The 15,543-nt window shown below is 42.0% G+C and overlaps 1 protein-coding gene across 3 annotated transcripts in view; it reads left to right on the forward strand.

The window, feature by feature from the left end:
* arnt2 (aryl-hydrocarbon receptor nuclear translocator 2) overlaps positions 1-15,543 on the forward strand; it is a 62,937-nt gene that overhangs the window by 25,549 nt on the left and 21,845 nt on the right. For all 3 annotated transcript variants that reach the window (XM_080884056.1, XM_080884057.1, XM_080884058.1), the window contains exons 7-9: positions 6,356-6,421; positions 6,841-6,926; positions 12,470-12,546. In XM_080884056.1, the coding sequence (XP_080740182.1) occupies positions 6,356-6,421; positions 6,841-6,926; positions 12,470-12,546 (229 nt within the window). The remainder of the gene's footprint in view (positions 1-6,355; positions 6,422-6,840; positions 6,927-12,469; positions 12,547-15,543) is intronic.

The following is a 15,543-nucleotide window of genomic DNA, read 5'->3' on the forward strand; positions in this document are numbered from 1 at the left end:
AAGTTATCTTTGACTTTATGACTTTCTGTGTCGTTTCTGGGATGCTGAGGACTCATATTGCACTGCTGGAAATAGTTTATTTTGATGCAGATGCTGCTTTTTTGCAAATTTGCACTATTATATTTATTTTCGTTTTTCCTGCAGTGTATAAAAATTGGTGTATTTCAAAAACAAAACTATAAAGACACTCAAAATAAATTTCCTGTTGTTGTAAACTATTTTGTGCAACTTTTTTGTATTTACAGTTTTGAGGGATAAACCTCTTAAATTTCTCTAACTAGAAATATATGTTAAAAAATCAAAAACGATTTTCAATTTTTTTGTAGTTTATTGCACTTTTTTGCAATTTATGTAATTACTATGCACTTAATGCAGACATATTATTAAAATTTAGGCTGTAGTGGTTGTATTGATGTATAGCAACTTGAAATGCTCCCATAAATGGCACTACAGCATGTAAAAATATAATATAAGCTCTGGCGGACTTGGTTCTATGGTAGGTCTTAAAGGGTTAATGGTCAAACCTCAAAAATGTGTATTTTTTTCAAATAGGAATGGCTTATTATCAATTATTTTTATGTTGTTGTTTTTTTAAATTAATGAATAATGAATGAATGATGTGTTGATTTAATTATGTTTTATTTACATAGTACCAAATCGCAACAAGAGTTGCCTCAAGGTACTTTGTATTGAAAGGTAAAGACTCTACAATGATAATTCACAATCAAAGTCACAGCTGTAGGAACAGCCTAGCTACAGTCAGTAATGGCCTCATTTACTTAAAATGTTACATTTTACATTGTTGGAGAATTTTCCAGCTTCTCCCACTGACTCCCTTTAGGGGTCACTACAGCTAATCATCTGCCACAACCTCACCCTGTCTTTAGCATCGTCTTCTGTCACACCACCCGTCCTCTTTCAGTACATCCATGAATTTTGTGGTCTTCCCCTTTTTTCCTGCCTGGCAGCTTCATATTCAGTCTCCTTTGTCCAGTAGAGTCACCATCTCTCTTCTGCATATGTCCAAACTATCCCAACCTTCCCTCTCTAATGTTATGTTGTCCATCCTGCTCACTCCCACTGACAACCTTAACATCTTCAACTATGGCACCACCACTGCTCCTTTTGATGAATACTTACCACTAAAAATCAGGAGTCTGTTCACATGTCGTGCCTGTCAGTGTAAATCTTTGATCCTGTGAGGTTTATTTATTGACCTTTTGTCATGCATCTCACGCAATTCCAATTGAACAGTCCAGCAAATGATATTTTATGGTTTTATTTTATTGCATTGGACTTGGAGTTGCTCAGGTAGACTTCATGCAAATGGTGTTTCTCATCTAGAAGATGCGTGATTTTCAAATATAGACAGCAATTCTGTCCATAAGAATTATGAACAGAATCAGTGACAAAGGGCCGTCCAACACCCACTGGCAATGAGTCTGATTTATTGTCTGTGGTCCAAACTCTTGCAACGGTTGTATGAGGACCGAATGGCTCCTAGCAATGGATCAGGCTCCACCCACAGAATCCTCAGACTCCTCCTTCAGCATGATAGCTCCCTCCATCTCCAGTGTCCACCATCTGGTTTTAGGGTTACCACGACGACAGGCACCGGCCACATTTCTGCCACAGCTCAGTGAAGCAGTTTCATGTGCTGAACATGGTCCACTTAATGTCCCCAGTCTCCCGCTGAATGCTAATCTGCCTACGGTGCCTCTTGCAGGTGGTGGGCTTACAGAAGGGTGGGCTCATGTCGCTTCTTCGGGGTATGCCTGGCTGCGCCCCGTAGGCTAAGGCATGGCCACCAGGTGCTCTCCTTCGGGTCAAACTCCCCAGGCCGAGCTCCAGGGCAGGACCCTGGTAACCCTATCCCACGATGGGTGAACTGTTCCCTGGATTTTACATTCATAGGGCTTTTCTGAATCCCTCTTTGTCTGGTCCCTCACCCAGGATCAATTTGAATGACAACATAGCCCCTGGGATCCCTGGGACAGACAAAACCGCTCTATCACGATAAGGTAGAGATTCACTGTGGGGCATTGATATAGGGATTTGCTAATAACACAGACAATGCGCTAATAAGGCCTGAAGGCCTGATATCTTTACATGGTTTACATCAGGGTTATCAAACTCAACTGCACAGGGGCCAAAAGTCAAGGCACACTTTAGGTCGTGGGCCAAACAAGAAAAACATTTATTGAACACAGTAAAACATGTTTTTTTAAACATAAATATGAATAAAAACAGACGGGAATATTATTCCATTGGTTATTATTGGTTTGCGAAGCAGCTTGAAGTTCTCTTTTTGTGCTTCAGAGTCACCAAAGTGCCGCGTGAACTCAGTGCGCTCAGCTTATCAGCAAAGTGCGCCTTCTTGGTTCAACATTACTGCAACAGGGAAAGTGCGGCAGGTTGCACTGGTGCATTTGTGACAGCTTCACGTGAAACGCCTTCACCGTATCATACATGTCATGTCCATGAACCGACAGGTTTCCTTGCTGAGCTCAAAAACTGTTTTGAGAACTTTCCCATAACTCAGCCAGCGGAGCTCTGCATGAAGGAATGTGGGCAAACTCTGAATCCATTTCCCACATAAAAGACTCAAACTGACGGTGATTTAAACCTTTAGCTCAGATAAAGTTTACAGTTCGCATCACGGTGATCATTACATGCTCCATTTTTAGGACTTTACCACACAGCGTTTCCTGGTGTGTGATGCAGTGATGTGCTGTTAACTCAGCGTACATTTCTCCTGCATCTTTACTCGCATCCTGCTGACTAGTCCGCTTTTTTTCACCGCACAGCACCGGCGCTCCATCTGTTGTAAGTCCAACAAGTTTGTCCCAGGACAGTTTCACCTTGACATACGTTTAAAAAAAATGTCTTTTCCTGTCGTTGTCCCGTGCATCGATTAATGTCCAATATTTCCTCTCCACGGATGAAGATGGCCAGCTGTGCAGTGTCCATCATGTCTGTACTTTCATCCACAGTAAGAGAGTATGCAATAACGTTTTTGCTTCTTTCACACAACTGTGTTCTTAAATCAGTGGCCGTCTCACAAACCGATCAGCAATCGTGTTTCTGCTCAGGCTCACATTTGCTAAAATCTGCGTTTTTGTCTGGACGGAAGACGTCGCACAGCTTCATCCTGCAGCTCTTCAGAGCGGTACCGGGCTCATTTGGCTCCTCTGCTACGATAAAACTTGCTTTCACAACAGCTTCACTTTGTGGTTTTGCTCTGGTGACAAACGTCTGCTGAAATGTCAGGTTCTACTTCCTGTAGTTTCTGCGTTTAGGTTTTTCAGCTTATCCTGACGTTTTGTCTCGCAGTGCCGTCTTAAATTAAATTCCTTCATTACAGCCACATTAGCTCCACTAATAAGACTCATGGGTTTACCAGCATGTCTGTAAACATATATTCAGCCTCCCACCGGTGCTGAAAGGCTCTGCTTTCAGAATCTTTTCTCTCCACCATTGTGAGCGGCGAGCTTCACAATAACAGAAGTTTGACTTGATTGACGCGGGAATGTTCCCAGGTAGCCTAGCGTTCAGCAAGGAGGCTGCAGCGCTGCATTATGGGATCTGTGTGTGTTATTAGCGCCTCATATCGCCAGGCCATGCATAACAATAATAATAAATCTATATAAAATGATCTCGCGGGCCGGATATAAATGTCCGTCGGGCCGGATGTGGCCCGCAGGCCTTGAGTTTGACACGTTGTTAACATATCCTGACTTTACTAAGATTAGGATACAGTGGGTTTAAATCAAGTCTTCGAAGTGTGAGTATATTTTGTCGATAAGGTATTTTACAGTGATGACTTGTTGATTCTTCTGTAACATTAGATTTGTACCTAGTCAGCTGTGAAAGTGCACTCACCAGGCTTCTAAATGCCACAAAAGAAAAATCCAATATATGGCTCATACCTGATTTTTAAATGATTTTTTTCACACCACATATGCTCAGGCTATATGCCTTTTTATCCTTAAGTAATATTACTAGAAATGTTGTCTCACAGTTTTCTTACCAGGTGGCTGATGTTCTGTATACAGCTCATTAGGATTTCCCTCTGTGTATATTCTCTCCACGCCATTGCTTCAGACCCTTTGCAAATCCAGTTTGTTTCTAAATTTGTCTTTTTCTCTGTGTCAGGATGTGACTCGGTTTGCCCCACAGCCCTCATTACCCTTTGGCAGAAATGACATGAAAGCAGCACTGACTCCTTTGAGAGCTTAGAAAAGCCTCGCCTTTTCCATTTTTTCCCCTAACATGCTGTTTTTGTTATTGCCAGAGTGTGCTCTTAGCTTGTTTGGTCTGGATCTGTCACAAAGGCCTGAGAGTTGCACGGAGCTCAGTGTGTTATATTCTCAGAAATCTGTCGACTTTTTTCCTGTTGCTATTCATAATGCAAACAGCATGCTGGAAACACTGAAATGCATCCCCTCTGTGACACATGCAGAAACAGCACTAAAGGAGAACGCAGCATGATCACCAGGCTAACATTTCTGTGGAGCCTTTATTAGATTGAGTCTCGTTTATGTAACGTTCATCTGCAGAACTAACCTATGGAGAGAAATTTGCCTCAGAAGTGCTGCAAATGTGTGTGAGATGATGTAAAGCATGAACTTTACAAACGTGTACAATAATTTGTAGGTAACTTTTAAAGGCTAATGAAGTTGTGCTTCAATCCACACAGAAATATGAAGCAATGTGACGACACGTAAAACTGTTTAACAAACTATTTTCCATCCAAAGCTGAATAAATACACACAAATCTTAGTTTACACTTGTGGATCATATCTTACACATTTGCAACACCTTTGAGGCAGATATCGATTTAGTTATTAAATGGTAGCAGTGTCACCTTCATTATGTCCATTAGGTCGTCTACTGATTGGACGCTGGTGGTTCGATCCCTAACTTGGACAATATACTAACCCCAAGATGCTCTCCGATACATTGGAGTATGAATGTGTGTAGATATTAGAGAACACCTTAGGAAAGCATAGGAAAAAGTGCTTGTATGAATAAGTCTAAAAAGGTGACTGAAGCTGCTATTGGTCGCTTCACTCTTGCTCTCTGCTGTGCCTTCATCGCTCAGATGCAGTCAATCCGCTGCACTATATTAGCTGCACTGTATAAAGCCGCTCCTAAACGATAGGTGTCGCCAATCAGACAATATCGTGCCATACGAAAAAGTTAACGCTGAAAGCCAAGTGGGTCTTTTCACAAAATCAAGTTTGCAACATCTCTTTTTGTGTGTCAGTGTAGCTTCTGTGTAGGATTACTATTAAAGTGGCGGTAAAAACTGGCATGATAGTACGCTCGTGTCTTCAACCCAGCTGCATCGGCCGCGGCACAAAGCACCAAGTTATGAAATTTAAGATGTGCACGACCGGCCGATGCACCACAAAGATTGTCTCGTGACACAGAATGTGATTTGAAAATCATCTTGAGACGCAAGCCATGTGGCGAGCATAAAAACCACTGGACTGAAGGCATATTGTATACCGCAGTGGTCCCCAACCCCCGGGCCTCGGACCGGTACCGGTCCGTGAATATATTGTCGGGCATAAACCGGTCCGTGGCGCAAAAAAAGGTTGGGGACGCTGGTATGCAGGGCTTTGAGGGACAGTAAAAACTCCCTATATAAGAATCAGTCCATTTACCGTGCACTGTTTTGTTTTGTTTTCGTCCTTCTTCTTCTTTATTGTGCTGGTAATGTGATGTGTGACGGCTGAAGGCAGTACCTTCCTTGGTGTGGTTGCAGGTGTTCCCCAGGGATCAGTTCTGGGCCATCAACAAGTATCAATTTCCATTTTTATGCTGATGACACTGTGATGTATTCTGTTGGTTCCACACCTCAGCTCCAACAATCCTTTGATACTGTTCAGCAAATTAGTTTCCAATGTTTCCAACACTAAATTAAATTCATTGAATTTTCCTTGGTTTGAAGATTGATTTAGTATTGAAATATAAATACTTCAGAATTTTGACTGATGACTCTTGAAAAGACTTTTGTCTTCCAATATGTGATCTTACAACATGCGTTCACAAAATCTGGTGCCAAGGGTTTGCACTCAGTTGGAGAAAAAAGTACTTACGCAGGGAATCGGCTCCACAATGAGCTACGTTTGAAGCAGCCTGTTTCTCTGAGTTTAAACAAATGCTTAATATTTTAAATAGTCAACGATCAGCATACAAATGTTTCAATGGATGAATTATCTGACAGCTCTGTGAGTAGTGAGTACTCTGTAACTGTCTCATTTTGGCATCTGTAGTTCAAGATGTGCACACTTTGTTCTGTTGCAGTTCTGTAACACTGTTGTCTGTGTTGTGTGTTTGTGTGTAGATGTGGCAGTGCTCCTCTGGATCACATCTCCTTAAACCGCCTGGCTAACATGAGAAAGCGATACAGGTATGTTTAAGGCTTTAATGGCAGCCATGGTTGTGATCCAGGCGTAACTCCTGACTTTTCTGGGGTTGAATGGAATATAGACACTAAGCTTTGTAGCTGTTACCAACTAAACCTTTATACAGTAAATATTTTCCTAAAAAGGAGCTTTTATTTTAACAGTCAGAGCCTTCGAGTTCTTCTTGTACTAAAGATTTAAATGCAACAGTGTAATCATATTTCCACCAAAGCAACCTGATACTCCGAGTTGTGGGTACATTTTTAAGGAACTAAAAAGTTATATCAGAAATTCTCTTCTCATTTCATCATTATGTTGTATTCATTTTTAAGTGTAAAACTTGTTTCTTTCAACGGAAAAATGAAACTGCAATGTAGCGCTGTCTGTGTTGCTAACATGTTTTGGTTTTTCCCTCCTTTGTCAGGAATGGCCTCGGGCCCTCAAAAGAAGGAGAGGCTCAGTACTCTGTGGTGCATTGCACTGGCTACATCAAAGCCTGGCCCCCTGCAGGTAAACAAGAGCGCACTCATACATATCACACTTCTACTGAGAGTTCTTGTAAGTGAGATGTGGTGGTGGCCTCTGCTGAGCTCTGGATCAAGACTTCAGTCTAGCTGTATCTCTGTATCTACAGAGTTCAAACAGTTTCTTGGTGTCTTGTGACAAAAGGCTTTTTTTCCTGTCAAGTTCATGTTCAAATACAGTCCAAAGGAAACATTACATCTTCTCAAGTCTTTGACAGCTGGAGTGGTGTTGTACTGTGTCTTTTGGCTGATGGGTTTCCCAGCGGACAGTTGGGTGTTTACAATGAGAACAAGCTTGCGTGTCTCAGCCTCCCTTTCTCACTCCCACTGTAAAAGGTTCTTATGCAGTGCTTCTCTACTTTACCTTAGCCCTCAAAGTGCTTTATACAGCATGTTATTCACCCATTCACACTCTGATGAACACATCAGGAGCCACTCAGGGTTCAGTATCTTGCCCAGGAATACTTTGGCATGCAGACTGGAAACAGGGCTGGTACTTCCATCTGTTGGTGAATGAACAAGTGACCTTTTAATTAGCAGATGAGCTGCTCTACCTGGGTGAGTCACAGCCATAATGATACATACTCAGGAAGATGTGCTATACAGCTCAGCTGGACTGGGGGACAAAATGTTAAAATAGATTTTCTTTGATAGAAATGAGCGATGCCCAATATAAAGTCAGTACAAATCATTCTGTCTGTGTTCTGACAGACAACACAAAAGTCCAACGACAGTGAGAGTAGGACTGAGCCAATCCTGTGGTTGGCACAGAGTTAGAGCCACTTCAGATTAAGTTGAAACACATGAAAACATGAGGATCAGCATCATGTCCACAAAGGCTTGGGTATGCTGTATGTGGCTGCAGACACGAGTGAGATGAGCAGTAGCGTTACTTATTATGGAACCCTGCAAACACATACCAAGGCTCAAAAGACATTGTTGATCAGAAGTAGTAACATTTACTTACACCGAAACAGAAACTTTACAGCTTCAGTCAGCTCTTACTACTGATGGTGTTTTACAAACGGAAGCAGTCCCATCCTTCCACTGTTCACTGTTTACCTGTTCAAGACCTTAAAGTTCCAGATATTTTCAACTGCATAATTCTGTATGGCAAAAATTAAGAGCGACGCTGATACCACAACAGGCAACAGCTGTAAAAGACAGTCAAAAAGTAAGGCCAGTAAACCGCAAAGTAAAACCAGTTAGTGAAACCATTAAGCACAGTCAAAAATGTCAGATATACACGGCTGATTAAAGTAAATGACCCTCATTACCAACTCGGTCCATAACCATTTCTGTTAGCACTTGCCCAGTGGCAGGTGGTGGATGAACAAACAGCTGCATCTCATCTACCACACTGAATATGCAGTGAAGCTGCAGATCCATCATCAGATCCATGTTTGAGCCTTATTTATGTATTAATTGCACTGGAGCATACGTGGACCGCAACTGAGGGAATATATGAGTTTTGTTTTATGTTCTCCTCGGTGTAAATGAGAACATTTCTTAACTTTGTTCTGAGGACATAATCTTTTGAGGTTTTTTTTCTTTCACTGTGTCACGTTTTTAGTTGGTGTTGGGGCCCATTCGCAATGCTCAGTGCACAGCTCCCTGAATATCGCTTGGTGCTGTACTGCTATTGGGGTCGCAAATCCCGAAAGATCAAATATGCTGTTTGTGCTGCTGTGCTTGACTGTGGAAAAAATACCCCCACAGGTCAAAGGCTTCTCCTGTCGGAAGACAAAAAAGGTAAAACTGTCAGTTTAAAAGTGCCAAAGTGTATTTAAGTTGGTTCCACTCAACAGGATGTTATTAACGGAGACAGCATCATGCGCTGGAGTTGAGCACTACTTGTACTTGGCCTGGTTTACGCAGGTAATAAACTCCAAAGATTGGAAAATACCAGCACTGTTGTTCACCAGTGGGTGGTGGGGCTGGTTCAGCATGCCCTGCCTCAGAGATCTTCCCCATAAAGGCAATCATATGTTCTTTCATGTCTTTCATCAAAAGACACTTGACCGCTTTGGTTCGATTGTTGAGGAGATTGCACCTTGGTTGGTTGCCCACAACCAGCCAATGATGTCACGCGCTGTACTGGCACAAGATGGCACTAGACATGTTTTAAAAACTCTACTTTTAAGCACTTCTTTCTTAAATCCAAAACACACAGTGTTACTTCTGTGTCAGCTTTTGAGAGCAGGGCCCCATAGTGTGAATTGTCTCTATAACATGAAGTGCTTCATGTCGAAACCTTCATTCTAACAGACAGCAAAGGGCAAGTCATCTGGTTTCAAATGAAATCAGACTGTGTCAAAGTGTGAATTTGAAAACTGTCTTTGGTGTCCTGACTGTAAACGCGTAAACACTGCTGTTATAAGTTGATGGTCTTCACTAATTTCAAGCCTTATTGAATACATCATGAAGTTAATTTTGTACATTATGTTTTCGGATGGATCTTTGTCTGAAGTGCCCACCATGTAACCCCGGCTCTCTGAAAACTGCCAAAGATGAAGGAGGAGTGTTAACCATCTCTTTGAAGATTGCTAACTGCAGCTGGGCAAGTGATGTTGTTAACCTGTCTTTAAACTCAGTGTTCCCCTGAGAGGATCCAGTGATAGTCGTAGCTAATATTGCTAAGCTTTAATAGCAGCGGGGAAACAAAAACAGAAGGACCTTCTCCTCAACATGACACACACACACACAAAATGTAAAAATATAAAGTCTGAAAACAGAAAACCTTTGAGGTGCACGTCTTTCAGATGACTGGTCTTTACATGTACATGGCATTTACGGACCTACCGTGGAGGAGCTACCACTGGTGATGCCAGAAGGTTTGGGTCCGATGCCGAGTGAGGATTAAAAGAGAACCACTGCTCATTCCTTGCAACTAGTTTCAAAATACCAAGACGGCAAAAGTGAAAGTGTTCACCTGAAGGCTGACATGGCTGTGTCCATCTTTTATATAAACGGTTGGGTAAAGTGTTGGCAAACATTTTTCAAACTGAAGATGAACCACTTTCTTTGGACCCCCAGTTTTAAGCAAATGCCTCTTACAGATAAAATAACTGTCGCCCAGCTATTTTATCTAGGAGCTGCCTTTTTTACCATTTATTTGAACTTTTGTAAGCCAGCGGTAATTTTTAAGAGGCAAAGGAAGATTGACAAAGACACAAAAGTTTATATAGGAGTTTAAAAAAATCAATCCAGCTAAAAACAAATCTGCTTCTCCCAAATGTTGGTCGAACTCCGTGTATGATTTATATGAAATTTGTTCATAAATCAGATTTCTTACAGCTGTGTTACCGTATGTTATCATGAGGGGAAAAGCCCGTATTTACAATGTAACACGCACGTGCGTGGTATGCTGCCGTGGTCTCAGACCAGGTGTCTAAATTGATGACGTGACAAAGTAGAGCGATGAGACTGAGCAACACCAAATAAAAACAACAAAATTCCTCCCGGGGTTCTCAGGCCACACTGGAATAATTCCACATGTGTTTTGCAATCAGGGACATATGGTCTCTCTTCCTTGAGCTAAAAATACTCCTTTGGAATGTTCTGGACACAATACATCAGGTATCAAGCAACATACAGACGCTTGTAAACTTCAGATGGATAACAGAGACACGCTATGAAAAATCCAGACACGCACAGTTCCACTTTAATGAGCGTGCATTTGGTGTTGGCTGAACATTGAGAAATGTAGCCACAGATGACGATGAAGTCATCGTCTTATTTGGAACTTGGATTTTTGTCTGTCTGTGCATTTGTATTTCCTGCTGTCGTTTAGTCAAAGGTATTTTAGCTTCATCCCACAGTACAAAGTTCATTCATCAGTGACTTCTGGCAAAAATGAAAGAGGAATTGATTTAACTTCTTTATTTTTGCCTTTTTGTGGTCTAACTTCTGTTTTTAACTGGAATTATGACGTGACATGAAAGGCTTCACTTGAACAGATTTCACTCAAAACATCTCAGCCCATCCAAACGTGGCGTTTGCAGAAATGGAAAACAATGTTTTAAAGGTCATTTTATGATTGGTTAGTTATGATTGGGGTCAAAGCATCGGAGAATATTTAAAATGTGCTGACACAGCAAAATAGTAGTGAACAATGGTAGCGCTGGCTGATCCAGGATATTATAGCGAATGCCCATAACTGGCTATCACAAAGTGCATGCGTTAGAAAAGCTGAAAGGGCTTCCTTGATCCAGTCTGGGCATTTTGGGGTTCATGGTTAATGATGGACTGGATGTCAGCCAGTAGATTACTTCTCACTGCTTGAATTTTGTCTGACGTAGCTCCTCTGCTCTTTGTATGAGGATTAAAAACCAAAGGTTTTAGTGGGTGAAACACAGTTAGCCAACCTGACAAACTATGGCTTTCCTGTCAGCTAATCTGTAATCCAGGAAACAGAGGAATACAGTCCCGTGTCTGTGTGCTTGTTTTTGAGCATATTTAGTTGGATGGTATTAAAAGCACTAAAATCAAAGAACATAACTCTCACATCAGCTCCAAATGCCCCCAGATGAGGAAGGATTTCATGATGTGCCGTGTAAGGGCCACTGATCTGTAGTCGTTCAGTTCAAGTGGACACTGGTACTGGCAGAATACAGGATGCTTCCACAGTGTCGACTCAGATTGAAGATCCTGTTGAGAAGTAGACACAGTTAGGGGGGGAAGCACAGTCCTCAAGCAGCTTTGAACACACCCTCTGGGCCATCAGCCTTCCCAGAGCTTAGGCTTCCTAGCTCCAGTCTCACCCATGCCTCTGTGACGTAAAAGAGGCACAGGTGTGAGAGGGGAAGTACCTGATCCATATTAGAAATGCAAGGAGGAGGAGAAGCAGTGGGACTGGGTGTGACCATATAGTCAAATCCGTTGAAGAACTGGTTGAGTCCATCAGCTCCTTAAATGGCTCTTTTCTTTTTGTTGAAGCCAGAGATGGCACAGATTCCCCATCCATCTCTAAACGTTACCCTTTTCTGGTTGAAAATTGCCTTCATGTCACTAGTTTGTTATTGTGGAAACAGCATACAGTCTTTGTGGGTATGATTGTGTGTCTACAGAGGTTCATGTCAATCTATCTGTTTCCACTAGCACGCTCAGAGCAGGCGCCCTCAGAGCTTCAGCAGCATCAGGTGTCCATTTCCTGACTGGGAGTTTAGTTGCAGACAATCTTTGGCATTACCATACAATATAAGGGTGAAACCAGTTAGATCCACATTGAAGTCGGGCGATGATTCAACCATGTTTCAGTAAAACATATGAGACTGCACTCACAGTATACTAAGTCTCAACCAATATCTGCAGCACATCACTTTAAGTTGGCAGAGAGTTGACATTTCCCATGATGACTGTTGGCAGAAAGGGCTTAATGTCACCACTTCTAAGCCTTCAGAGCTAATCTGTTTCACTGAAAAATCTCTTCTCCTGAGTAAACACTTCCCACAGAAGGATCTGTCTGTGCTCGACAAAAAACACACTTTATGTTTCACACCTTGCTCTTTTCCTTTCTCTTGTGCTCAGGTATGACTATACCAGAAGAAGACACAGAGGCGGGTCAGACTGGAAAGTACTGCCTCGTGGCTATTGGAAGACTGCAGGTGTGTGGTGACACAAACAATTTAAACACTTTGATAAAATGGAAGGAATGGCTGTGTTTGTGTGTTTTTATGTATTCCATGTGGACAGAACATCTCTGTCTTTGAATACCAGTGTTTTCAGGTCCACAGGTGTATAAAATCAAGCAGCTAGCCGTAGAGTCTGCCGTTAGAAATTTTTGAAAGAATAGTTTGTTCTGAAAAGCTCACTTAATTTGAGCGAGTTATTGTAAGATGAATAGGACTCTTCCCTCCTTGATTATTCTGCAACTGTAAGTGATATTGTTGTAACGTGTTCAGACAGTGGCAGACTATGTAAATGTGTAGCATGCATAAAATTCTCCAATGATCTGTTGAATGAATAACTGCAAGATGTGTGCCGAGAGCTTTATCACAGGTGTGTGTTAGCACAGGGCTGTTCGATATAACCATATATATGGATGACGATATAAAAACGTCTATGTTGCATTTTACGCTATCGTTTGTTTCGTGGTGTCGCAAAATAAACTGTTTACAGCAATATTTTTTCATGGTTCTGATGTCACTGTAGTGTTTATATTCATTTCTTAAAGTTCTCTCTTTCTCTTATATTTAATATAACCACACTACGGACGGACAAGCACCTGTATTTATGCGTTGTCGTTAGCAACAACAACAGTAAAACCATCGCGTGTCCGCTTGTTTATGTTCCACATAAACCTTTCACAATAAAGCGCAAGATCCTGTTGAGACTTTTCAAAATAAACTGAATCACGTGAAAGAGCAGATTATTTACGGATGAGAAGTAAAAAAGAGCCGCCAGGTGCTAAAAAATAAACCTTAGACGCAAACGTTAGAACAGGCTTCTCCCCGCAGCACGCCGTGTAATAAATACTCACAAAGAAAACGGCGCCGTTACAACTTATGTCTAAAAATGTGTCGTTTCATGCATCGGTTAAAACACTCGACTCCAGCTACATGACGCGCAGCTGGAAACACTTCACGCAAGTCGAGCTGCCCGAGATTCACAGAATTTACAGCAAATGTTACATTTTTGTGATTTATATCGTTATCGGACGATAGATGTCTTATATCGGGAGATGAGATTTTGGTCATATCGCACAGCCCTATGTTAGCATAGCTTTAGTATTTGTAACTTAGCAGTGGGAAGAGTGATCCAATGTAAAGTGAACTGGGATAGATGTACTCCTGCAGATGAGTTGATGGACTTCAGGTGTACATGTCTTACATTTACTCAGGCACAAAAACAAGAAGCAAACAGAGAGGAGAGCAGTGAGCGAGAGGAGGTATTTCCAGCGCCATGACATATATAATTGTCTTTCGTATTCAACGAGGCAAACAATGTTGATTAGACAAATAACTTAAAATGAATGTACAGTGAAATACATTCGTTTTTTTAGGGGTTATTTTAAATTCTCATTGAATTGCCCTAGCATCCTCATTTATGGGAGATGTTTACATTGTATTTAATATTATATTGTATTGTATTGTCGAGGCGTTCCCAGGCACGCGATAGCTATATTCTCTCCACTGAGTCCCGGGTCTACTCCAGGATCTCCTCCCGATAGGACCTCCCTGGTCTGAACACCTTACCCAGGAGGCACCTGCCTTAACTGGCTCCTTTCAATGTGGAGGAGCAACGACTCCTGAATGATTGAACTCCTCACCCTATCGCTAAGGGAGAGCCATTTCTTATCTGCAATCTTTCCCGACACTGGGCATCAATTAAATGTAAAACAATTAGATTAAACATATAGTAGATTTGGTACCGACTAGTGACAGTAGTAACAATTAGTTAAGCACATCCCTAGTATCAAACAACAGCTATGAAGAGAGACAGAATATCAGTCAGAATAAACACATTACATAGAATTTATAAATTGATTTGCATCTCACTGTGTGAAGTATTTGATCCCCAAACGAAGCATGACAAAGTACTTGGTGGAGAAACCTTTGTTGGCAAGCCCAGCAGTAAGATGTTTGCACTTGAGCTCTGACCAGTGTGACACTTTATTTAAGGTTGCTTGGATCCCAGTACTCATCATGGAGCAGCTTTCCAGCCACTCACTGCAATCTTGTTTCATTCGCTCTCGCTGTCTGCTTCTGCTCCTCAAGTTCACCTCCCTTCCAGGTTCTGCCGTCCTCCTAAAATACGGGAGGCATGATTGGCTCATGATGACTGGCTGCCAAACAGCCTTCCCTGACACCACACCCTGAACCCAACCAGCTGAGCCACAAACCGCACCACGCCACACATTTTAGGATTGATTTGGACTCCTCTTAACAGGAACTCTTGAAGTCACTTAGATTTCTTGGCTGCCAAACGGAAGCTCAAAACTTCAGCGCCACAGATTTTCTATAGTGAGGTCTGGAAACTGGGTAGCCCACTGCTTGACATTATGGTTCTTCTTTAGCCATTCCTATGTTGCATTGGCAGTATGTTTTGGGTCATTATCATGCTGGAAGACCACACACGACTCATCTTCAGTGTTCTGGCTGAGGGAAGGAGTTTCTTGTCCAGCGTTTTAGGGTACATGTCCCCGTTCATTGGCCCCTTAATGCAATGAAGACGTCTAGCAGAAAAACGACCCCAAAGCATCATGTTTCCCACCTCCGAGTTTGGCTGTGGGGATGGTGTTCTTTGAATCATACTCAGCATTTCTTGTCCTCCAAACATGGCAGGTCGAGTTAGAGCTAGATTTTTCTTTCATCTGACCACAGCCCTTTCTCCGAAGCCTTCTCTGATTCATGTAGATGTTCACTGGCAAACTCAAGACAGGCCTGTTCATGTGCCTTCTTGAATCTGGGGAATTTGCAGACACCGCAACATTGTGATTCAATCCAATTTTATTTGCATAGCACGAAATCACAACAGTTGCCTCAAGACATTTTATGTTTTCAGACCTTACCATGACACATAGAAAACCCCAACATTCAAATGACCTCCTATGAACAACACTTGGTAATGTTGGGAAGGAAAACAAGAAGAAGCCTCTGGCA

Source organism: Rhamphochromis sp. 'chilingali' (genome assembly GCF_963969265.1).
Source record: "Rhamphochromis sp. 'chilingali' genome assembly, chromosome: 6".
Classification (NCBI taxonomy): domain Eukaryota; kingdom Metazoa; phylum Chordata; class Actinopteri; order Cichliformes; family Cichlidae; genus Rhamphochromis; species Rhamphochromis sp. 'chilingali'.